This window comes from Pithys albifrons, chromosome 4 (assembly GCF_047495875.1).
Source record: "Pithys albifrons albifrons isolate INPA30051 chromosome 4, PitAlb_v1, whole genome shotgun sequence".
In the NCBI taxonomy this organism is placed as follows: Eukaryota; Metazoa; Chordata; class Aves; order Passeriformes; family Thamnophilidae; genus Pithys; species Pithys albifrons.
Window position 1 is genome coordinate 93,389,012 of NC_092461.1, and position 26,333 is coordinate 93,415,344.

Here is a 26,333-nt window from a genome sequence, read left to right on the forward strand (position 1 = left end):
AGGTTCCCTGACTTTGTTTCCAAACAAAAGTTTGTCATGTAAACAGGTAACCCAGGATTTGTTAGACAGTGGATACAATCTAAAAGCCCACACATTTAATTTTCAACATGACCCTCTTGAGGAAGACTGCTCAATTAGGAAAATGTTTATAGTAAACTTTAGCCAAGTCTGGCACTGAGCAGATTCTTCTTTCAAATAAGTACTCCTCCAAGTGAATTAGTGAGGGTGTGCAGGGACAGCTCACATGACTTGAATGCTGTGGGAGAAGGACAGACCCTTTATAAAGCCAAGGTCAGGAAGACAAGGAGGTGGATTAGCAAACCAGCAGTTCATGTAGATGGAGCTTTACTTTGGAACAGGTGACAAAACAGTCAAGATCTTGTGAATAAGAGGATAGGCCAACAGAAGACATCTCTGTCACAGACTGTCTGCTCAAAGAGATGAAGTAGATGAAGCCTTCTTTAGATAGACAGAGTAAACCCTGTGATCGCAGGTCATAGTACTCATGGGGGTCTTTAATAATTTTCATGTTTGCTGTAAGGGCAGTTTGTGTGTCTGCAAGCAACCCAGGTTTCTGCAGAATGTCCTCAGACAACTCCTTCACCATGGTGACTGATGAGTTGACCACAGAATGTGTTATGTTGGACCCGTTAGTAATGAATAAAGAAGAACTGCTAAGGGATATGGAACTTCAATTTGCCCACAGGCCCCAAAGCACCTTGAGCCCAGCAGAAAATTCTGGTAAAGTCAAGCATTATCCACAAGAGACAAAAAACAATAAATCAGGAACCTTTTAAGTAAATTGGACACAGTTCAGTAAAGAAAACATTGAATGCGTCTAAGGATGGTGATGGTGATGAAATGCTTCTATCATGTCTGAAAAGTAATAGAGTAATAGTCTTTGAGGAAGGTTCTTACATTCTGAAAATAGGGAAAGTCACACCAGTTGTAAAGAAGGGCAAGAAGAATGACCTGGGAATTAGACTGGACAGCTATATCTCAGTTCTCCTGCAGGTTATAAAGCAAATCTGCTTGGAAGCTATATTCATGTACATGAAGAAAAATGTGATTTGGAACAACCAACACGGATTTAGTAGTGGAAAAATCATGCTTCACTAACCTGACTGCCTTCCATGATAACAGGGATGGCACTGTGGATGAGTGCAGTGAATACTGCATGCCTTTAGCAAGGCCTTTGGCCCAGTCTCTATAGTATCCTGATAGACAAATCAGTGAGATATGGACAGGAAAATTGTCCAATTATAAGGAGGGTGGAAAATTCTCTGGCTGGCCAAGTACAGAAGGGGGCATGAAATCTGACTGGTGATACATTACTAGGGATGTTCCTCAGGTGCTGATACCGGGAGTCGATGTTGCTTAATGTCTTAATGTCTCACATTATGGAATGCATCTTCATCAGTTTGCAAATCACAAAAAAGTGGGAGCAGGTTGGGTGAAACACTCTCAAGAAAATAGAGCTGTTATCTGAAGGGATCTCAATAGCCTGAAGAAGGTACTGATGAAACCCTCATTAAGTTCAGCACAGACAAATACAAAGTCCTGAATCTATGCTGGAATAATCTCTTGCAGCAGTACAGGCTAAAGAGAAAACAGTTTTGCAGTGAAGTATCTGGGCATTCCATAAACAATAAATTGGACATGAATCAGCAATGTGTCCTTGCTGAGAAGAAAGCCAAGTAGTTTACTTTAGCAAAAATACAGCCCATTGATTTGAAGGCATTTATCATTCTCCTTCATTGAGAGTTTGTGAAAATACAGCTGGAGTACTGCATCTAGTTTTGCCCTTCCTCTGTACAAGAAAGATATTAACACATTGCAGTGAATTTACAGAAGGGTTACTGAGAGGGTGTGGAGGGCTGGAGCATATGACCTGTGAGGAGAGAAGTGAGAAATGGTTTTGTTTAGAATTAAGACAAGAAGGTTTATTTTGTTTACAATTACGTAAGGGGAGGGTGTAAAGAAGACAGAGCTAGAGAAGGAGTGACAGGATGAGAGGCAATAGACACAAGGTGCAATAAGGGAAATTCTGATTAGATATTAGGAAGAAAGAAAGAAAGGAAAGAAAAGAAAAGAAAGGAAAGAAAAGAAAGGAAAGAAAGAAAGAAAGAAAGAAAGAAAGAAAGAAAGAAAGAAAGAAAGAAAGAAAGAAAGAAAGAAAGAAAGAAAGAAAGAAAGAAAGAAAGAAAGAAAAAGAGAAAGAAAGAAAGAAAGAAAGAAAAGAAAGAAAGAAAGAAAGAAAGAAAGAAAGAAAGAAAGAAAGAAAGAAAGAAAGAAAGAAAGAAAGAAAGAAAGAAAGAAAGAAAGAAAGAAAGAAAGAAAGAAAGAAAGAAAGAAAGAAAGAAAGAAAGAAAGAAAGAAAGAAAGAAAAAGGAAGGAGATGGATAAGCATCGAGAGAAGTGCCCGGAGAAGCTGCGAAATCTCTGCTCTTGTAAATACACAAAACTTGACCAGACACTGCCCTGAGCACCTGCTCTAATTGGACCTGCTTTGAGGAAGGCCTTACACCAGGCAGCCTCTTGGGGTTTCTTCCAGCCTTAAATATTCTCTGATACTATCCATCAGGAGTGATATTCAGTCCCAGACTTCAGGTTCAAGATCCAGTATAGCCTGTTACATGCATGTTCATTTTGAGTGGAGAACCTGGAATTCTTTTGGTGAGGTTACTTGCATCTATGCTCTCCCAGTTATATAATATCCAGTATTCATGAGAGAAAAGCATTCTCTTTGAAGCACATATAATTCATATGATAGTATCAGCCTAAAAACTCAAAGGGAAATGGTACATAAAATATTTCTGTAGGTAAAATAACAGATATTTATCAAGGGGATGGCATAGATCCTGACAGGCTTTGTTACCTTGAAGTAGCAGGAGGCTCAAGCTCACACCAGTTTACTATTATCATGAATATACATGCAAGAGTTTTCATCCACAGGCATTAAGTCTTTTCCTGCAACCCCCCAGGCAGCTGTTGCTATTCCGTAGTTGTACAGGACATTCTGTGAGTCATTTTAGCAGTTGTAAGCAGCATTAACTCTGTTTTAAGCAACTGACCTGAAATGTGCAAAACTACATGAAGTGGAAAGGAACTGTGAATGAATGCTCTGACACCTCTGTTTGCATGCCCTTTAAATCCTCTGCCAGTGCACTGATCAGCTTGATTGCAAGGGCTGCTAGGTAGGAGTAAGTATGTCATAGAGCCAAAAGCATAGTTATGTTGTTTGGTTCTGTCTTTTAGGAAGAACTTGATCTTCCATTAATGATAACACGATGCTAAAGTCACGAATTGTACAAATTACTTGACTGAACTCCCATCCAACATGCAGATATAGAATAGACCAAGACGGCAAACATGCTAAAGATGAGTGAATGATCATTATGTGAGCCTGTGCAGGACATTAAAACTTTCTTTGTTCCAACAGGCATCTAATGGTGAAATAACACTTGTTCCACAAAAAGACTAAGTAAGAAATAGTGCCAAAGAGACAATATTCCTATACAGAGAGGCCATTTCAGCTGAGCTCTCCAGGAGCCCTGCCACGTACCACATGGCATCTGCAAGTTTGGGATTGAAGGTCTGCAGCCTTCATTAAATAAACAACTCTGTAAAGAAAACAGAGGGAATGATAGTTCTAACACAAACAGTTGCTAATCTGTTTCCACCTTCTCCTTTTTTAATTTCCAGGTCAGTCAGTATTCTACTTCTTTACAACCATTTTTTTTCTGGCTTTTGGGGTGGAAATTAGAAGATAAGAGACAAGTATTGATACTTTTCCCTTCTCCTTTCCAGGGTGATTCTTCACTTTGCTTCATCTGCCACCTCAGACTTTCATGAGAACTACAAGCTTCAGTGAATCCTGAAGTACTTGGAAGTGCATGCTGAAGTTTGTTTCACCCCATTAATGGTGAAAGCAAGCCGCAGTCTGCATTAGCACATACGTATCAGCAGTAGGTATTCACATCACAACACATTTTCAGTTTGTGTTTTGAGATGTTACACTGGCTGGCCACTGTTCTCGGTCTGCTCCTGTCCCACTGCAAACCTATGTTCACCAGTGAGGGCAACAGCAGCAAAAAAATAGGGAGTCACAGACAGTATGTTTAATTTAATAAAGTAATTTCTCTAAGCTTTATGGTTTATTATTTTTGGAAGTGAACTGTAAACAACAAATGGTGGAAAAACAGGGGTTGTCTTAGGCCTGAAAAAGGGTTGTTTTCCATGTAGCTGTCGCCAGCCCTCAAGATCTATATTCATGATGTTGCAGTGTCAAAGTGAAAACTTTACTGTTCCATACAAACAAATCAGAAATTAGTAATCACAGCTCCAAAGAACAGTGATCTAAGTAACCCATAATAAAACATGTACTTTACATGCAGTCTCTCCTTGGAGAGGAAGATTAATATGTTTAGCTGTTTTTCTACAGCCAGAAGCCTAGGGGCACACAGTTCAGGTTCAGATTGCTAACAAGAGAAGAACAGGATAATCTATGAAAAGATATGATCCAAAATGTAAGCATGGGTATTAACAGATCATTAGGATATGGAAAACAAAATTGCTTCACTTGGGACCCAAAAATGAAAAATAACAACAGAAATATTGCCTTGAGGGTCCCAGGATTTGCTTGCTTTCTAGGTAGAATGGGAAGAAGGGGAGGAGGTTATGTATTGTTACACTGTAAATACCACCATGTGCCATTGTGTAGGAAATGTGATATGTTTGAAACAGATGGTTGTAAGGCTCTTATATTGTGTAATATATTTGGATACAAGGATGATGCCAAGTAGATTCACAATTATGATAATCGTAAACATTAACCATGCTATATTTCCTGCCTTTTCATATTCTGAATAATATCCTTGTCCACCCCACCCACTGCTCATTATCTCCTTTCTTAGCTCCCATACGATGGTTTAAAATCTGCAAGCTGTTTCTGGATTGTCATCCTGGGCCTCTAACCTCTCAACTGTCCCTCATTGCAGAGTTATCTCTATTCTGCAGAGACCAACAGTACAGAGAACTTCTATCAGTGCCAGTAAATCTTTCAAAGAGGAATATAAGACAAGTGTATGTATGTGTGTGCAATTCAATACAGGAATGAAGGGCACTTGGGAAAGTCAAGTGGTGGGACATAAAATATGACTGATGGATGAGGAATAAAGGAGGTGCAGATGTGCCACAGCATTTGTTCTACTTTTTAAGAGAATCAAAAGTATTCAGCCCATTGAAGTGGGAGGCAGATAACCTAATCATAAACTGGGGGGGAAGGGAAGGGGCCAAGAATTCTGATTGGGTTTTTTACCTTTTTTTTTTTTTCCAATCTTGGTTTTGAAATTTCTGACTTTTAGCTGTGCAGAAGGTTATTTAAGCTTCTTCTACATCTGTTTTATCATGTGTAAAATGCTGGTCTTAATGCTTCTTTTACCACAGAGTTAAACTTACCACTGTAATTAACTTATATTTTTACACATAAAGGACCCTTTGACTTTCTTATCAGTAGCATGAGCAGGAGTGCCATAAATGGCCCACAAAAGCCCTGTGTCCTGCTAAAAGAGAAGTTCTCTGCAGAGAATGGTGCAGATGGCCATTAGTGCTCCACAGGGAGCACAGCACCCTCACACAAGATGACATGCTGGAGGGAGCCTAAATCTGCAAATGTGCAAAACTTTACTCTTCATCCTTCTGCGTGGTAAAGGGTGTGGAGGTCCTCCTCTGGGAGGTATAGTGTAAAGTAAAATTTCATCTGCATCTTTAGCTGTGGAAAAAGACTACTGAGGACTTGCCAGAGACAAGGATGCAGCCTGTTGGTAGTGCTGGAACCCACAGAGCAGCTCAGATTGACGGATGCAACATGGGGCTGGCTGACAGCTGACTGCACTTTTGCTGTGAGACACTGCATGCCCAGGAACTGTTCCCGACTGAGAGGTCATTCAGAGACTGGCTCTGGGCCTGCCAGTTCTGGATGTGGAATGAAGAATTTAGACCCTGAGACAGGATATTCTGAGCATCAAAAACAAATGGAAAATTGCTTTGAGTATGTTTCCTGAATAAACAGAAGTTACAAGGGCAACTTCTAACATAAGGTCTCACAAAGCTGACAGTCACTGCGTTTGCAACAAGAAAATAAAGGCAACAGGCATATATTGCAAGTTACAAGGCAAAGAAAGGCACAGTGCAAGTTACAAGGCAAAGAAAGCAAATACTGAGTAAGTGTCTTCCAAGAGAACTGCATGAAGGATGTGAAAAGTGCAGATGGGGAGTCATTTTAGTCTGACTTTTTACAACTTGCTTTTTGGGGGGACAAAAATTTTGAAGGTAAGTACCGAATACTAGTGTACTAAAGATCTGAGAGAAGGTAAAGCTTTCTCTTGATAATTATAATACTATCCAATTAAGATATGATATCTTTTAACCATGACCCATTACTACCTCAAATACTGAAAAAGCATGGACTGTATTATATAACAATTAAGTTCTTTGTTTAAATAGCCCATTGTGTGTGCTTGCAGCCAAACACTTTTGCTTCAGTAAGTTGCTTAGTCTCTCTACTTGCAATGGCTTGGAGAGATTCTTTTGTTTGATTTGCATCTGGTGAAATACAGTGATCTGCTTGCCTTCAGAATAGTTGTAGCCAGAAGTAAAATCAGACAACAGAAAGAAAAACAGTAATGAAACTATACAGTGGTGACATTTAATTGAGCTCCAAAGCAGGATCAATAGTACCTCAAACCATTACTGATGGATGGGAATTTATCTTTTCCAGTAGTACTTTCAACACCAAACAAAGGATTCTGGGTTTGCCTACAGTAACATTGCACCCCTTTTGCTTTGCCAAGCCACGTACCGACAGGACTTTGACTTTATCTTCCTTGAAAACTGGAGTTGTCAGCAGAGGTTGATTGTTTATGATGGGTTGTACAGGTAGTAACATCAGATAGCTTTCAGGCAAGCATACTGCTTGAACTATATGAACATCAATAAGACATAGCAAAAATGAAAAGTATGTCTGGAAGTTTCCTTTTAGTGTCAGGCAAACAGAGTGTTACAAAACTGTTCCACAGTTGTGCCTGTTGTTACCAGGAAAGCAAGTTGGTCCTTTCCATTGTAGGATGCCAGAAGCTGTTTCTATGTTAGTGAGTAACATTTAAGACTTGTTTGGATCTCTGCTTAGTCCTAAAGAAAGTGGCATCCTGTCCCTTTATATAAAAATGATTTCTAGGTGTGTGCTCTAACCTCAGTGGTGGATGCCAGTTCATGGATTTTATGTAGGCAATGGGACAGCCATGCAAAGCTGTCAAGTGCACACAAATGGTAACTATACCTTTGAGTATAATTTTGGAACAGGGCAGATTTTTTCACTTTCTTTTTCCTGGAATATCTGAAGATCTCTAAGGAATGTAGCATATATTTCTACATACAGCTGCACAACCACTTCATTGCTTACCTGTGATTTAAAGATGCACTCACCCTAGCTCTAGAGAATTGTACAAAGTAGCCACTGGTACAACTAGATCACTTTTAAAACTCAAATGCTGCAAATTTTGGTGAGGTAGCAGTGCTAGACACTTCTCTACTTTGATGGTCATGTAATTCTTTTATTTTATTCTGGGATTAAGTCCCTGCCAAGTGCCATAATTTCTGACCCAGAAGAAAAGATATCTTCAGGTTAAAATGTCACTGTGCCCATAAGTCACACTTCAATGAATAGCTGTAGTTCACAAGTTATTCAGCAGTGCAATGAATAATTCCAGTCTAGAACTTTTCTTCAAGTTCCTTATTATTATGTCTGAGGCTTCAGTGATTGGAAGCGTGAATTTGGACTCTTTTTAAAACAGTTTATTTCACAAACATACATGAATGAAATTCAGGAACACAAGAATGGATAATAAAACAATGGATCTAGTGTCAGAGCCACAGAGAACAATCAATTAGTATTTATAACGCTGTGAACTTCTTGTTGGCAGCCACATATCCTTGTCCAGTGAGATATAGTTGCATATTTGGGCTGATAAAGTCTGTAACATACAAAACAGGAGCCCTTTTTAATAGCTGACAGGACCCATGGACACCAAAAAATGGGCTAGTTTGGTTAATATGTGCTTGCACAATGAACTCCTTAAGGATGAAAAGCTTTGAGTTCAATGGATAAAGAGTATACAGGGGATGGAACACAACAGTGCTCTGGTCTGTAACTTGGATGATGCTTCAGCATTTTCCTCAGTACTGTCTTGAGCTCTGTCTTCAGAGAGTTTATTTTTCGTTTTTATTATCTCAAACCTGAATGCATTTCCTTTCACTGCTCCTTCCCTTCTCTCTAAAACTACTATGATGCAAATGTGCTTTTTTGTAGTATAAACAGTTACAGGATTTTACAGCTGTAATTTGGTCAGTTCATAGAAATAGTGCCGTTTGTTAGAATCTTTCACAACAGACTTCTTATAGCTCAAATCTTGACATGGTTGTTTGGATTAAATAGATATTAAAAAAAATGAAAAGGCAAAAGTAAAACCAGCCCGAGAAATAGATTTTTTTTTGTAGCTTACATGGAATCTTTTTTTCAAATGTTAATGCACACCAGCTTTAACCACGAAACAAAAACCCCAGAAGATCCAGGTCTGACTGCTTAGACAGTAAGACATAAGCACTATTACCCTTTACATACACATATTGTTATTGTTTGAGAAAACTTTGCTTGTTCACATTTCTTTTTTATGTTCCTAACACTTTTAAGTCCATATTTAAGGTTAACATTTAATCCTGAGGAAAAAAAAAGTTTCATAAAAATGTTCATTATCCTCATTTGCCCACACTAGTCAAGTTTAATTGCTCAGTTAAATTGCCTCGCTACTTCAATTTGGAGATATTCAGCTGTTTTTATCATTTATTCTCACACCAATACCCAACTTTAAAAATTAATGTCTGCTTTTCCAAGTCTCTTGGCTAATTGTTCAGTTACCAGATATGAGCAGTTCTGGCATTTGAAAGATGTGTGAAAGGCCACATGTGAACAACTCAGGAACAGAGAATCAATGACATTTATATATCATGTGTTGTTTCTATGCTTTGAAACAGTAAGTGTATTTAAGTACAAATACGTGGAAAAACAACTTTAAAAAATAACATCTACATTTTTTCTCTCTATGACTCCTGTTCAAACTTTCTTGGTTTTCTGGTCCAACTGGACCATTTTTTAACTGTCTCTCAGCAAACTCATCCTGCAGGAATATTCAGTACCCCATCAGCTCTCTGAAATCAATAGCTCCACTCTAATTCTGCAGTGGAGAAAATGGCAGGATGAGAAGGCTTAATGTCGAAATTCGAAGTGAAAATGACAGACTGTATGACTCACCCCAGGACCATACACTTCATCCTTGGAGAAAGAGTTCCCCATTACCTTGACCACCCCGCAGTAGACTGTGGAACAGGAGAATGTGTGGAAGTCTGCTGTCTTTCCATTTGTTTCTTTTTAATTTTTCCTTGACTCCATGCTTGTTATTTGTTGTGTTGGGGTTTTTCCCCTTCAGTGTCTCATCTTCTGTATTTTTTTGTTCGCTTTTTCCTCCCACTTTTTCTCCTATCCTATACCCCCACTTGATGTCATTTGTCCTTCCATTCCATCTTGATTCCTCTTTGTAAAGTTTCCATTCTTTCCACCTCTGCCTTTCTAGTTCTTTCCTCTTATTCTCTTCTGGCATTTTTCCTTACTCTCTTATCTTCCTTCTCTAGTTCTCCTCTCTGAGGAGACTCTGCCTTTGGCCTTTTCCAGTAGACTGGGCTCAGTGGTACCCTTCATGAATGCTGATTATCCTGGTTGGAGCTCTATGAGTATTACACCAGCTGAGTAGCTCTTCATTTGAATCATGCCTTGCAGCCATTTAGGAGGAAAGGAGTGTTGCATCCAACTTTGACTGACAGCTGACTGGCAGGCAAGAAAAGCAGCCACCATCTCTCATGGGAATGCTCAGAAACTTGCAGAGGGAGATAAAATGTCAAACCACTGTGATCTGCAGCCTTTGCTAAGAGGCTTGGAGATCAAACTAGATCAGACACAACCCCATTTTAGTTTGGAAAACCAAGCAGTATTGTTTCAGCTTTGAATGTCATCATCAACAGCATAATTTCTGCATTCTGCAAGACAGACTCCTATGGACTATGACACCTTGGGCAGTATAGTCTCTCTCTAGACTCTTCCCAGTGCACTAGCTCTAAAGTTCACTAAATGTTGTTACCTACACATGGTCTGCTGCTCAGAGAGGCAGACATTCTAAGAGTTAAGCCGTGATTTTTCTTTTTTAAATGATGTTTTACAGACCCTTTTCTAACTGTCAGAATGCTTTGAGGTTAGAAATTTTCAGCTGCTTGTTGTTTCTCAGTAGGCTTCACTCACGGTTTGTAATAGCATGGGTTGTGGTATGAAGGTTATGTTACAGAGTCCTCAGTGAAACCACGAAACCTCATCAGAAAATGGCTGCAGCATTGTTGTGTGCAGTGGAAAATAATTTCTGTTTGCTAGGTATACAGAATCCTCACCAAAAATGTAGGCACTGTTAGGCACTGTAGGCACTGTAGGCACTGTCTTAACTGAGACTAAAACCTCTTTTGGCTTATACAGTTTGACTCCAGCAAAATTAATGAGCTTGAGGGAAAACACATACTACATTTTAAAGCTAAAAATATGGCTTATAATTAAGGTGCATTATTTCCAGACAAAAAATGAAAAGGAAAATCTAATAGAATTGTGCACGATTTGCCATGGGACTTCTTGGTTAAATGAGGAACTTCTTGTTGATTACAATTTAAGGCTGAAGCCTACCCACATTTCTGCTGAAAGGTAACCAACAGAAGCTAGGCACAGAGGGAGGTGAACTAGAAGTTGTAGCAGGCTTTGCTCTTGCCTACTTATTGCTGGCCTTCCAGCATGTCTAAAATCAGAATGATCAATATGAAAGAAGCTTACCTTGCCAACGTACTGGTAGTCCGTTCCTGTGTATTCCTCTAATAAAAAGAATTGATTCCACATCCAGCTCCTTTTGGAACGATGGAGGTCTTGCCTGCTGTTTCCAGACAATACCAAAACCTTCTCCTTTCCTGGAAAGCCACTAGTCCTTTTGGATAATGGAGTTAAGAAGCTTTGGTGGGGCTGACCAGCCCATAACAGTAGCCAGAAGCAATGGTAAGTTCTCATCACGGCAACACAAGCAGGTCTAAGTAACAACTTTTGGTCTTGTCCTCACACTAACCTACTTTACTGCACTGAATCCAATCTCATGCCGTCTTCCTTCTTTAAATAGTCTTTTCAGTCTCAAAGGATCTCTGAAAAGAAAAATAAAAACTTTTTTACCATTTCCAAAGGTACTTAACTGTAATGACTGCAGGAAATAAGTCCAAAAAGTAGACAAGCAATAAGGATTCTGAAAAGCTGGGCTATTTCTGATTCAAAATGTTGCAAATGATCCTTCAAATAATCTGAGTAACTCTATATTAAGTAGGAGGAAGGAATCATGATGTTTGGATGTGGGGTGTAGGGGGTTCCCTTTAACTACCTTTGTTTTCCTTCATCAACAAAGGCAAACCAGGCATTTCTCTTTTTACTGCCTGAGCTTTGGGATGTAACTGATAACTTTCTGCCTGGGGATCTTGATGAGGTTACCATATTACATCAAAGAAAAGCTTGTGGAAGTGCCTGCTGTCTTCCCAGAAGGCATTATGTTGCTATAATTATGGGCTGAAGAGAATAGATTTAGACAATTCAAAGATTTTTCCCTCACATTTAAGGGGTTTTGCCTTGGACTTCATTTAGAAAGGGTCAGCTAAACAGGCTGGTGAAATAAATGTGCATATTTGCCAATATCTTACACATACTAGACCTGTTTGTTACTGCTTGGAAAGTGAAGTGGACACTTTGCTTTATAAATGTAACTTCTAAAAGCACAAAATTTCCCCAGCTAGTTCATTGCTACCTTTGGGTTTTTACTAGCTATTGGTTCCTACTATTATTAGTAAGTATCTCTGCACCTACGAAATAATTACAAAATTATCTCTGAAGACCTCATCATTTCTAATATGCAAAAAGCTATACATAAAGTACCCGAGTGCACTGTGGAAAGTTAGTCTGTTTTTAAAAAGGTTGGAAGCTTCTATTCAAGAGGAAGAAATTATACTATGTGTCTCAGATAACCAGTCATGCAAAACGCCTAACTAGCAGCTTTGGAACACTTTATATTGTGAAGAAATCAGAATCAGTTGACAGAAACATTTCATAACATATATTTTTGTCATAAACATACTGATAAATTTTTAGTCCAAATAGATCCATACTGTGAGAGAAGGATCATTTGATTAATTTTCATTTGTTTTCTCACTGATGACCTTTGAAAGAGTTTTGGGTTTTTTTTCAGTATTCTGATCAAACCCCAATAAATCATTCTGAACCAGCTCAAATTCAATACAGCATCTCTTAGTGTTTGTGAATAAAGATTGTGAAATGACAATCTGACTACACCAAATTGCAAAGAGAATTTTTGTTTGTTTCTTTTAGTTTGTAAGCATTTAATGCAACACTACTTGGATCATATTTTATATCAAAGACCACTTTCCTCCCCTATATTATATGTTTGTTTTTTAAAGGTGTACATTAGACACAATTTAGCCTTTGAGCCACACTGACAGAGTTAAAGTGCCTACAGTGCCTCTGGTTAGCTATTCCTCTGGTTGTTGTTCTTAGTAATCAATTGTATAAAATAACCTCAAGTCTCTTACAGTTCCTGTTAGTAAATAATTTTCTATAAAGAAATACCACTTAGCTTTTGTATGAATAGTAGGTAATGGAACAGGACTGTTCAAACAACATTGTTTTACTGCTTCACAAAATAAAATACTGTCAAGAGGTAACTTCTGGGTGAGCAGTCAGTTTTTCAGCATTCAGAGGAAAATGAAAAAGGTGTAATTAATTCTGAAGCAATGTACTTTCCTCTGGAGAAGAGGAACGGTTTCCAGTTAGCTCTTGTGAGCCAGTGAGCTTTCTGTGAGTAAAAACAACTCTGTCTTGTGGGTTATGGGAGCTGTCGAGTGGGGCTTTTGAGTGTTGTGAGGGAACACAGACATGTGGGTGTATATACACATACATGTAAACATATACACATGGACAGAATGGCAAGATTGCAGCAGCTGCCCAGTACAACACCATCGCAGATGAAGAAGAGAAAAAGCCAGCATGACTAAACTTTATAATATGTACAACAACTACCTTCAGTGCAACAGATGGAGCAGTGACAAACTAGTGTGCAAGTCACTAGGAGGAGGACATGGGCAGCAGATTCAGGCATCTGGCTAGGCAGAGCTGATGTGGCTTTAACTCTCTCTTTGACTATAGTCTCTCTTATCCTCCTCCTGTACCCTTCTGACCTGTATAGGGTCTTGTCCTTTACAACTCTGACAATATCCATTTGAACCTTGGCTTGAGTGGACTGTATTCTGAACGACATCTTCCTTCATGCGATATGAAAGAAGAAAATATGCCTCATGCAGTACTTTTGACTTCCATTTTCTTGACAGGTTGCTTTGTGGGGAGGTTGGGGCTTGCCCAGGTGAGTTAAGTAGTGCCCTGAGCAGTGGCAGACCTTGTGAGCTGCCATTTATCAGCCCACATGTGATGATCTGTGTTTGGAGGGCAGGTGTGAAAAGATGGATTAGATGGTAGCTTGGGCTGTGCACATGTGGCCTGCCTTACTGGGGAGCCAAGGTCTTGAGGTAGGGAGTGCAGCACAGGAGCAAACTAACTATTTTGCTATTAGTGAAGTCTGCATGGACTGCTGAAGCATAAGGAGTGAAAATCTTCACCTGACAGACTTTCCCAGTGCTCATCCCATTATCCCTATGGCCAAATCTCATGGTGGGACTCCATACCTCTCCACCTACAAATAACACCTTCTGAGAAGTGCTGCCCGGAGCAGCATTACCGAGACAGGATTCGTGCCAGCCTTTTAAAGGATCAGTCCTTCAAACGCCAATTGCCAGGAAACAATTATTCCTGCAGGGGAATTTTCTGCACTTGAAGTCAGCTATATTTCACAGCTCTGATGTCATGGGAAAGGTTTTATAGTGGCTCATGCTGAAATATAGTTGGCAAGAATGATATCATGTCTGTGAAATACAGCCTTTTACTCTTCCCTGCAGAGATGTGTCCAAAATGCTGAAATAAGGGCATGATCCTGTAATGTCCTCCTTGGCTGCATATTCTTTGCGATGCAGCAGAGAAGCTAAGCCCCAGCAACTTCCCTGTGAGTCGCAAGAGAGAAGACACACCTTCACAGATGTTGGCTTAAGCACATAACTGGGGTAAGTACCAGCTGAATCCATGGTGTCTTTGCCCTATAGGTGCTGATAACTGTTTTATGGGTCATAGTGATAAATTCAGTTGATGAATAAAAAGGGTTGGAGCACTGTACTCTGAGCTTAGTGTTTAGCAGACTGAGCTCTTATGGCTGTTAAATGCCATTTTGTGCTCGAGTCCCAACATCTCATGCTCTGGAGAGGTCTCTGCAATGTAATAGTCTATCTTGTGCAATCTTCTTTCTTTTTTCTGAAAACAAGTAATTAACCAGTGATATTTTATTTTCTTTAAATACAGATGTCCAAATATAACTGGTGAGACCTTGGGATGGGGGCTAAAATTTGTTTTCTTCACATTGCACAAAGACAGGTAAAAAGAGGCACTTCAAAGATGGCATTTCTCTCAACCATCAGTTGGTCAGCTGGCTGGGGAACTTGCTGTGTTAATCAACTGTCAAGACTGAAAAACAATTTTAGTGTACAACAACCTCAGACAACTGGCTTAGCCCTGTCAGCTCAAATATATAGCAAATCAAGGCTTTCTATGAGAAAAGAAGAAATCTGCACATCCAAGCTTAAAAATGATCGCAGTCTAACTTTAGCTATGATCATTATTAACATAAAAGCAATGTCACTTGCAGCCACAGAACTTTCTTCAGTGTGACAAGTTGCAGATTTAAAGTTTATGTTCGTTCCTCTTTGAAGGATCAAAACCTCAGAGAATTGCTTAATCACTATGAATACCAACTTCAAAACTACTTCCCTCAGGTGATGATAGTCATAGTCAGCCTTTCTATTCACTCACTTCCCCCATACTTCATTAATGTAAGTAATTTCTTAATATGAGAATTCACTGCAAATTTACACCCTTCCAGAGAAACACTGAAGTATTTCAGATACAAATCACAGAGGAAATACATCCATTGGATTCACTTCTATTAAACTGGGAGCTCTGCTCTGGACATGCCTTTATGGCACAGTGACAGGCATCAGATACAGATTTTTCACATGAGGAATCTCAAAGAGGTTCCACCTTCTTTCCTACTCAACACTCCTAGTTGATTGTTAAACAAACCAGATGAGAAAAGAACCTTCCATGAGAGGCATCAGCAAGGAGAGGGAAAATACTTTTTCCTCATTCTATTCTGTTCAGCCTCATTGTACTCACTTCATCAATAAGACACTCAAAGGAATATGCTTTATAAAATATCCCAAACACTGGACTGGAGGATAATTCCTTTTCTGAACCCATGCATTCAATTATGTTTCTGTATGAATTCATACATCTTGAATGTTATGGGCTGCTGATTATTAGATTTTGAATAGCTTCTAAACAGGCTAAAAAACCATAGGTGTCTCCAAAGTTCCTGACATAACCTTTATTCGAACAGAAGTGCTTGTACAATAGATCCTTTATTCCCTAGTCAGATAGGTACAATTTCATTGTTTGAGTGTTGGATTAATTGTGTTTTGAAGAACTGATAATATACTGCTGTTCTCACACAGAGACTGAATGAGCAGGTGAGGGCTAATAGATGCTTTAGCATAGTAATTTAGGAAGCTGAGCATGGGAAATGTTTTAGGGTTTACAGCTTATTTATTTTTTTATTTCTGTGACACAATAAACTGCATCAATCCTTATGAAGTTTGCTTAGGTTCTTGGAGAAAAATGCACAAAGGCAGAGAACAGAACCTACTCTCTCATCCCAGCAGATTAAACTATGAATGAACAAGTGTATGTGCCTTTACTGACTGCAAATCAGGTCTTACAGCTGTTCCTGGAAAGATGCAGACTAGTCATCATTATATGAAGTGTTTACCAGCACTGGCCTTTGGAAGAAAAAGGAAGGCTCTGCCCTGGAAGTTTTAATTTATATTTAATTTTGTAGAAGATATGGGAATGCACTAAAAGTATTCTGACATCATTTTCTAGATGCATACTCAGTCAGGACCAATTGAGTCTGTTGGGCAAACTGAGCCTGCTTAAAGCACAAACAATTCTACAGAGCCAAGTGCCAGCCACAGTAAGGGGACTGCAGGCTTTGGCTTCAGTTTCCCTGTGCAGCAGAGTCAATTTCTAGTCCCCCAGTGAGACCAGGCAGTGAGAGAAACTCTTTGTACTAACATAGTCTTGCTGGAAGGACTCTTCCCTGGCTCACACATCAGGTGGAAGTGTTAAACCTGTCAATCCTGAGAGAGGGGAAGACATCAACACTGCATTGTCAAAGCCAAAGGAACAGAAGTGGGGAAAGCATTAATGGGGAAGGAGGAAAATGGCTAAACCGTGTCTCCTGTGTTTGCTGTGTCAGGTGTGACAGACTGTGGTATGGAATGAAGTGTGCTAGGTAAGGATCTGGTGATCAGTTGCTTGGATTTTACCGTATTGCAAAGCCAAGCCAAAGGAGCAAAGCCAAGCCAGAGGAGCAATGTCCAAGTCTCTAAGAGAATTTAAATGATTTAGAGGAGCCAGAACCTTAGACTGTCCTTGGGGCCATCCTCTCTAATGTGAAGTATGTGATTCTGCTTAGCCCACAGGCAAGACTGCAAGGACATGACTAAGACTTTAAGGAAAGTCTGCAGAAAAATTACTTTCTCACCATGGAGGGGGAAAGGTTAAAGTGACATTAGTTGTACAAAGAAAAAAAAAGTATCCCAGCTAACTTCAAAAAACAGAAGCTTCCAAATTTATCATATTAATTTCTTTCCAGTGTCATATATTATATATATTAATGTATCATATAAGTACATTTTAATATATATAAAAGAAGTCTTGATATTTTCATTCAGTAATAGCTAAGTTTCATTTGCTCATAAGCTGTAACACTGCAGACTATTCTGTAATTGACTTGGACTTAAAAAGCAGTAGTTGAGTTTGAGTTAACTTTAAAATTATGTCTCTCTTATGACCATTTAAATCTGAAAGGCTCCATCTAATAATTTTCTCAAGTGTGAATAAGCTTTTGCAGCACTGTAACCCAAATGCTTTCTTTTCTTTATTGTCCATGAGGCTTTCCTTTGTAAATATCAACCATAAATGGAACAAAATGTCATTTTTTTCAGTGTAAAGATAGCCGATGAAATTTTAATCTTCTGATTACTTTTTTTTTATATCTTTGTTATATAAAGCCATATACTGTAGTGATCATTCCTGTAAATACATCCCTGAAATAACAAAACAGAACAGAGCCAAGAGAGAATTCAAACTGAAAGATTTGTCGGTTTAAACTGGAGGTACTTTATGAAGACATCAAGTACACAATGTAATTGCAGCCAGCAGCAGTTGATTATAGTGTCTTTCAAAGTAATTTTTTTATTCAGGTCTCTCAGCAGGAAAAAAGGTGCAGAACTATAAAAATAACTAAATGCAGCAGAAATGCTAGGATAACTACTGCCTCCATCCTGCGCTGGAACTATTAACGTGTTGGTTTTCTACAATGCAACTGATTTAATCCTGGTGGACCTTGGTGCTCACAAGCAACAGCCCTCACAAAAGCACACTGACAATAGAGGGAAAGTGAGAAGTGTATCTCCTTCTTTGATGCATGAATGGCTGTGGCAAAAGATGACTGTATGACTCTATTCAGTAGCTGGTGAGTGAACTGATCATTTTGTTTGTCTGCTCTGAGAAATTTTCATTTTTTTTTCACCTGGCATTTGAAAAGAGCCTTAGAGTCATCCTGTTTCAGAGAAGTCCACTCAGTCTCTGCAGTTAGCCACACTGGGAGAGTATCTTTTATCCACTCAACCCACAAGACAGAGAAATGGCACAGAAAAAGAAATCTTGTTTCCATTGTATGGCTGCATTAAATGATGTTTCTGAGATCATTCAAGAATATCTGGCAGGGCTGGAACCTGGACTTAGATTCCTGAGGCTTACAGCAGTATTTTAATCACAAGGTTATTATTCTTCCTTTCTGATGGAAGTCCAAGACATCAAATCTGTGCTTTAAGGATCACATGTACCTTTGCTGCACCTACTGGCTGGATGCTGGTGTATGCCAGAGGGTGTGTGGACACTGTAGCTGGAGCACCCGGAAAAATATCTGACGTTCCCTGGATGTGAAGGCAAGAGCAGTAACTGCTGCAAGAGCAACAACCTTATGTAAGTATCACAGGTTGCTGTCTTCTGTAAGCAGGGATATGGAACAGGAAGGACAGGTGCAGCTCCTGTCCTCTTTGTAAGTTACCTCTGCGTGTCACTAACACATGTGAGTGGATGGAAGGTTTCTAGCTGCTTATGCCTTTTGCAGGTGATGTGGAGACAGGCCTCCACAGTATTTCAATGTCCTCCTGCTAATGCTGCATTCTAATCTAAAATGGGACAGGTATGAGACCAACAGGTAATACAGACTAATATTGTAAATTATATTAAGTTGTTCCTTGATGTAGAGAAGACTAAAACAGTCAAGCAATCAACTATATTTAGTAGCAGAACAAATCAGTAGTGCTCCTACTGCTGTGCATATCTGGTATATGGGTCTTTTATTCCTGATCAATACCTTAATGGCAGGAAGTAGCAGATGTGCATGCAACCATAGCCAAAGAGTCTTCAGGAGTACCCAAAGTAATCTTGAAGCCATGAAAATGCTGCAGGAAAACCTTATTTCTTGTTGCAGTACTTGATGGAAGTGTACTGCTGACATTCTGTCGTGCAAGTTACTGTTGTTCTCAGACATGCAGTTCAGGAAAGCTCAGTTTGGGAAAGATATTGAGGTGCTGGAGCGGGTCCAGAGAAGAGCAACAAGGCTGGTGAAGGGACTGGAGCATAAACCCTCTGGGGAGAGGCTGAGGGAGCTGGAGTTGTTTAGCCTGGAGAAGAGGAGGCTTAGAGGTGACCTCATCACTGTCTAGAACTACTTGAAGGGCAGTTATAGCCAGGTGGGGGTTGGTCTCTTCTCTCAGGCACTCAGCAATAGGACAAGGGGGCACGGGCTTAAGCTCTTCCAGGGAAAAGTTAAGTTGGATATCGGAAAAAAATTCTTTCCAGAGAGAGCAATCAGGCACTGGAATGGCCTGCCCAGTGAGGTGGTATATTCACCATGCCTGGAGGTTTTTAAACTGAGATTGGACATGGCACTGAGTCTATGATCTAGTAAACGGACTGGAGCTGAACCAAGGGTTGGACTTGATGATCTCAGAGGTCCATTCAATGATTCTATGATCATGCAACTTGTAGTTGCTTTTATAAAACTGGGGTTTTCCTAACCCTGATTTCTCTCTCTGTCTCTCTCTCTGTCTCTGTCTCACTCTGTCTCACTCTCTCTCTCTCTCTCCTCCTCTCTCTCTCTCCTGATCAATTGATTGGTTGATTTTAGAATAGGGAACTAGCAGGCTCTTCAAAGCAGGAATATAATGAAAAAGAAATTCAGTCTACCTTAGGCCTCAAAATTCAATGTATGAAAAAGGAGTCAAGTGAGAGGCTCTTGGGTGACTTGAAGTGCCTAAGTGTTTTGTCTCTTCACTGAAAAAGCTACATTTTCTGGACATCTCTTCTTCTGTTTCTGTGTAGACACCGGAATTTGGAAGTCTCCTAGACAGGCTCTTAGAAGTGATCAATGACAATTTAGGCTTTTCATTGTAAAGCAAAAATAAAGCTATTTTAAACAAGAGTCCAGACTGAGAAAGGTATGGGGTGTCATCACTCAAAAATCTGTAGTTAAGGGAACTATTAAAAATCTTTGCCAAGTTAAAGAAAAACCTGGTCAGCTTCTTCCTGAAAACTGTTTTTCTTACTGTAGGGGAGAGATCCTCTTTTGCTTTATTCTATGCATGCTCAGCCTACCATTTATTAGGTAATTACCTCCATGCCATTTGAAGAAAATTATCCACAAGTTCCATAAATAAGATAGAACCACAGGCAACAGATCCTTTCTGTGCTGATCAGCAATTACTCAAAGCCAAAGACACCCTCCAAACACAAGAGAAAAATCTGGGCTTGCAGATGCTTTAACGGCATTGCAGTTCTCCCTCAACTACTGCAGTGTGATAATGAAGGCAGAGGCTATACTACCACATACATGCATAGCCAGGAATAAAAGAAAGGAAGAGGCAAGGTTTCTTTTTCAATAGGCACCAGCATATCTTCCTATCAAAGACTGACTATTTTTGACAATAGTAGTTAGGCAGTTCAATAACAGACACGAGTAAAAGCAAATTCTTTGACAGCAGTGTTTTGCATGTGCTTTGGGCAGGGTATATTATTGTCAAATGTGACATTCATTGCTAAAATCCTGATTTATTTCCTACAGAACAAACCCACATACTGTGATAACAGAATCATCATAGCAAGTTGTACAACTGAGGGCAAACAGGTAAGCAGAGTTTCCATGATTCCAACTTAGGCATGTTAGAGCTTACGCACTTTTCTCACATACAAAAGAGATTGTTCTTTTTTATTTTTTATTTACAACTGTCTGTAACTTCACATTTCTAGGATAACCATAAACCCAAATGGCATGGCTGCTGTCTCTTTTTTTGTTTTTAGTGACCCTAATCTTTTCTGCCTACCTTTTGCAGTTCCCTGCTATATGGCCTGTCCTCATTACCTCCATTCCCAGCATGCCCCATTTTATCTGTGGTAGAGCAAAGCAATTGTATTTCTTAAGCAGTTTTTTATTCACCAGCTGCTGTTTGCTTTTTCCTCCCTGCTAGAGGCTTAGTGCTCAATAAATTTTTCTTGCCTTCTTGACAGAAACATATGCTAATTTCCCACTCTGAAGTTAGGTGAAGACAAACATGAGGTGGGACATAAGGTATTGGACCTGGGAGGATAAAAATAGCTCCACTTTGGCTTTGTATTTGATCGTTGAGGACTTTCTTATTTCTCATAGACTTCCATGGCCATTTACCAGTGTGAAATGGATGAAGAGTGCTACCAATCAGAAAACACTGCAATGCTCAGCTCATTGTGGGCAAGTGAACTCCATTTGTGCAAATACACTCCAACAGGAGAAATCAACTGGAAAATAAAGAGATGCCCATTAAGACTAATTCCATTACAAATGTGCTATTAAAAGAACCCTGGATTAGTAGGTCATGTCTCTTTTTTGATAAAAGAGCCAGTTATTTCTTTGATCATAATAGTAACTGGCTACACTAAAATGCTATAGCTTCTTTAAAAGCCTCCTAATGTTACCCCTATTAACTACACAGCTTAAGAAGCTGTTGCTAAAGAGAGAAGAGCTAATGCAGATGGGCTGGCCTCCTTTCTTAAATCTTTTGACCCTACTTGGGATCCCATTAAGGGTCTAGATCCTCCCAAGACGAGCTAGACTAGATAGCAGAAGGTGGAAATAGCCCTGAGGATAGGCCAGGACAAGTAGCATGAGAAAGGAGCTGCAGCAACGAGAGGGACTGACTATTCCTGAGAGATTTCAGAGTTCCCAAGACTGAATAATGAGTATTAAAGTGGGAATAAGGTCTGGTTGTGATTCATTCAGGGTGAATGAATACCATGGCATGCTGACAGCGAAGTTCTAGCAGTTTGACTAGTAGGACTTTCTGGTTCCAGCAGGATGATATTTATTCATTGTACAACTGCATGCCAGAAGCATGTACACTCTGCCTGTGACTTCAGATGAGGCAATAAACTTCACCACTTCAGTGTATAGTTCCAGCCACGATGAGTCATTACTTAACTGAGGTTTTGTGAACAGTGAGTGATGGTTCTGAAACTCTTGAAGTTTCTTGAATAGGAAACAAGCATACTTGTTTTTTAAATCACTAATCTGAGAGGTGGCTTTCTTCTTTGAAAAGGGCCTTTTAATATGGTTTTGCTAGTAATTTTATGTTTCTCAGAATATGAAAATGTATAAAAGAATAATGTTACTTGTGACTGAATAGCTTCTGAAGTATTTAATAATGCCACTTATGTCACTAGTTCTTTGAAAAACCCTAATGAGTTGTTTAATTAAGAATATTGAGGAAATTTGAATCACATGATTTTTTTTCTCTCCTGGTTTATACAGCTCTGTATACATACACTGTGAACATCAAATACTATAGAGGTGACTAACCCCTTTGCTTGTGTTGTTAACGGATATTCCTCTGGGCATTGAAACCAGTAAGATGTATGTGATCTGATCTCTGTAAAAATGTTGCTTCTTAGACATAAAGACACAACAACAAAAAATGCAAGAAAGATTGGCACCTGATTGAAAATAATTAATGTTTCTGGTGTCACTAAGTTATTTGCAATTTTATGTGGAATCTCTTTGGGATACACAGAGTTTGTATTTTTTGCAAGTGGAGTCTATAATGGAATTATTGAGATCTTCCAGTTGAGTAATTGAGACTTGAATACAGTGCTTTATTTTTAAAATCTGCTCCAGACAGGCTCTTTTTTACTGTTTTTCACATAAGGGAGCTGGAGCCATGCTGCAACTCTTCACTATACTGTTAATGCTAAATAACTTTGTGATCATCATATGCAGCAAATTGTGGATTAGAAGCTTCTAGAATAGTTCTGCTTTTATGTTTTAGACAACTGAAGGAGCTAATCCTAAAAATACAAACTGTGTAACTGAAGTGGTTGTTCTTGGTCCAGCATACAGCGGAACATTGCTCTATGCAAGCCAATGAAGACAACAAAACTGGGCTTCTTTGCTCACTGGAGTTGTGGTTTGATTCTGAATTAATTCCATGGAGTTGCCAGGATTGATAACCAAGATCAAAAACACCGGAGAAGTAATTTGGGAGGAGCAGAATTATAAAAAACCATTTCTGCATAATTAGAGCTTTCATGCCTGTAAACAGATGTCTCTGTTTAAAAAAACAAAGAGATACTAATCTGGACAAGAGTGACTTACTTCTATTTCAGAAAATTCTTTTCATCATGTATTCCCCTGAGCAGTTAATGCTCAAGAAAATGATCTCCAGTAAAAAAAGAAACATGACAAACTGAGGTGCCAGTACAACCTCTGACAGTACCATGCACATAAGAGGGGTAAATCACCTATTCTTCCATTAGCGGAGTTGAAAGTCTACTTCATATATCTTAAGTATCTTCTTGAGCCAAAACTAAACTTTGCTGATGCTCTTACAAAAAGCAGTAAACATAACCAGCCTCAGTCTTGTTGAAACTGTTAAGAATTTTGTGCCATTAGAGCCAGCATGTCACTCCTATTTTTTTATTTTATATGTTTCTTAGTTCTACTATTACTTCTTTCAATTGTTGCTACCTTTTCTTATTGGCAAAATTTCTACTAGCCTGATTTTAATGGCTAGAGCTGAAATGATGGGAGCTTTAATATCACCTGAAGTGACCAAATGTTTACTGACTATATATCTAGAGAAATCCATGCTTTTGCAACAAAAGATTCAATTAATTAAATCTCAAACATCTCTAAAAATTTCACTTATTTGCACTCATAATATGTTCTGCCTCAGTATCTTAAATATTGCATGCACTACTAGTGCATTGTGACTGTCATCAGCTTAGGCTGCTTCCTCCTGGAGAGATAAAAGCCTCCTTCCTGTCAAGGTCACTTAGCTTTGATCCTAAAGTCCTCCCAGTTTCTGCTTTCCTGTTTCCTTCTCATCTCTAATTATGGGCAAACCGATGTAAGCTGAAAATTGTCAAATTGTCCTGACAGCAAACACGAGTGTTTATTCATAGTTTATTCATTATTACCCACATAGTTCCAATTACCAAGGAGTTTGATCAGTTAATAATCTTTACTGTATTTATCTTCACAGTAATTTTGTGAGAATTGCAAAGCTACCATTCCTGAACAGAGAAGTGAATGTAAAGACCAGATCTTCAAAGGCACTTAGAAACCTAACTCTTACTGCAGTCAGGTCAATGGTACTTAAGACTCTTATTCCCTGACATTTTGGCACCAATTCAGAAAGAGAAGACTATATGGACACCAAAATATCTCAGAAGTTCTTATAAACTGAACATGGAAAAACTCATACGCATTTCCTTCTCATTACTCTGTAAGAGTTAATGTTTTTCTACTCAAGTTTTGACAACTTTGCTTTTAATGATCTTTTCTTAAAGAAGCTGTATGACATTTACAGTTTTATGGTATTTCTCACATGCTGGATGAAGACAAGTTTAAAAACAAAATTGAGATTACACCAGCAGTTTATTAGCTCTATCTACACATTATGTGTTGAATCATCTTGTAATGAAATGGTTTTTTTCTTCAGTTATATAACAAATCAATAATTTGTTTTAAACAACAAAAAGCCTACACCTGTGTGCTGTACACTACCACCTATACTAATAATATCTATCATAGCGCTACTGTTGTCGGTAGCAATCAAACTTTGATTCCAATGCTGAATAGCTAAAGTGTTTCCTTGAAGTTAGTATCCAGAATAGGACAGAGACTTAAAACCACAATCCACTGTTCCTCAGAATGAAAGTGTGACTCTATTAGGTGTGACTTGAGTTGAGCAATTTCAGCTTGAAAGAAAACCTCAGTGTTTGGGGGAATAGCGTAGAACACTTTGAGTGCAGTTCATTTGGCTCTAACTGGAAAAGAACAGGTAAGAAGAGTTTTACTGACAAGCATTGATGTAGTGGGCATGTATGACACTGCATCAGCAGAACCAGTGTGAACCTGCATCTTTAGGAAATAAGAAGTTGCCATTGCTACCAAAAAATTGCAGATTTTGTTTTACCTTAACACAGGCCACTTCAGGCCTTGCCTGTTTTAGCTGAATCAGCAATAGCCCAACAGATGACTAACATCCAGCTTATATTTGGTGTTAGCTTCACTCTGTAATATTGCATGGTTTTACCCTAAAGAAATTCTACCATGTGTGTTGCTCCAACAACTCTTAAGTGAATAATCTGTAACTATACTAATTAAAAAAGTGATAATAAAGACTGTGTGAAAACCCCCAGCAAACTGAGGACTAAAAATCATCAACTGCATATTCCTTCCAGTGAGGAATTTAGGGCAGGAATTATTTGCTGGTGCTACTTGTAAGAAAGGTGAGCATCTTATGCCAAAAAGAGCTAGATACTGGGAACCTAGTGATTAACAAATTGGGTTGTCACATTAATGGGAATTAGAAATAATTAGATAATAGAGACTACAAATGTTAGCATCACTGTAAGTGGACTAAGAATAACTGTTTGCTTCATTTTGATATTGCTGTTGAAACATTAATTAGACTAACAATAAAATCTAATTGTCGGCTCTGCATATAAGGTGTGTCTCCCTGTGCCCATAATGAGATTTTGACTGTAATACTCTTTGTCAGATGGGCAATTTTTATGCAGCAGAAGTGTGGAAAAAGGGAAAATAATAAGTAGCAGCAAGGAGAAAGAGGAGTGGCAGCAAAGAGGCTTCTAGCTTGGCAGCGCTTTAGAGCTGGGACACAGCTGGCTATCCAGCTGTGAGCTTGGGATGCAGCCAGACAAGGAAGACTCAGGGCACACCCCCCACCCCAGATGTACCTTTTCACTGCATTTATATTAAGCTCATGCCAGCAGCACTCTGACATATCGACCATCAATGCAGGGGGTTGGGTTCCAGCCCAGCAAGGAATTTGAGTAGGTCTCCTTTCCTCGTGCTGTCTGCTCAGAGCAGCACTGGAGGCAGGGCACTGTGTGCAGTCACAAGGGCTGTCATTGCTTTCTTGGTCACAAATAATTTTTGCTCCTCAAGCAGCCCCTTATTCTCAGTAATTCTGCACTGCAGGGACAAGCCCATGCCACAACAGACAGCACCAATTCATTAGTCAAGGCTGACTGAAATTTGGAGCCACATCTCAGAGGTACAGCCCGTATGGAGGCCTGAGGAAAACATGGATGAGGGTGACTTCGAGCAGCCTTGCTTTCTGCCATGCCCTGGGGCCTCAAGTGGCACCTAACAAAGCCTAAGCAGTCCTGAGAAGCTTTGTAGTCACCACAGCAGCCTGTGCTTTGCTGTTTATCCTCTAGCTCCCCAAATCCAAGACCATCCTTGAACATGTACCCTGGGCTGATAATATACTTGAGCAGAGTTGCTGACATTCGGTTCCTG

At 39.3% G+C, this 26,333-nt stretch overlaps 1 protein-coding gene across 1 annotated transcript in view; it reads right to left on the minus strand.

Annotated features, from left to right (window-relative positions):
• Nucleotides 1–26,333, minus strand: part of CDH6 (cadherin 6) — a 99,841-nt gene that overhangs the window by 37,371 nt on the left and 36,137 nt on the right. Inside the window, exon 2 of the mRNA XM_071555011.1 lies at nucleotides 10,976–11,331. Within this exon, the coding sequence (XP_071411112.1) occupies nucleotides 10,976–11,203 (228 nt within the window). The 5' untranslated portion in view covers nucleotides 11,204–11,331. The remainder of the gene's footprint in view (nucleotides 1–10,975; nucleotides 11,332–26,333) is intronic.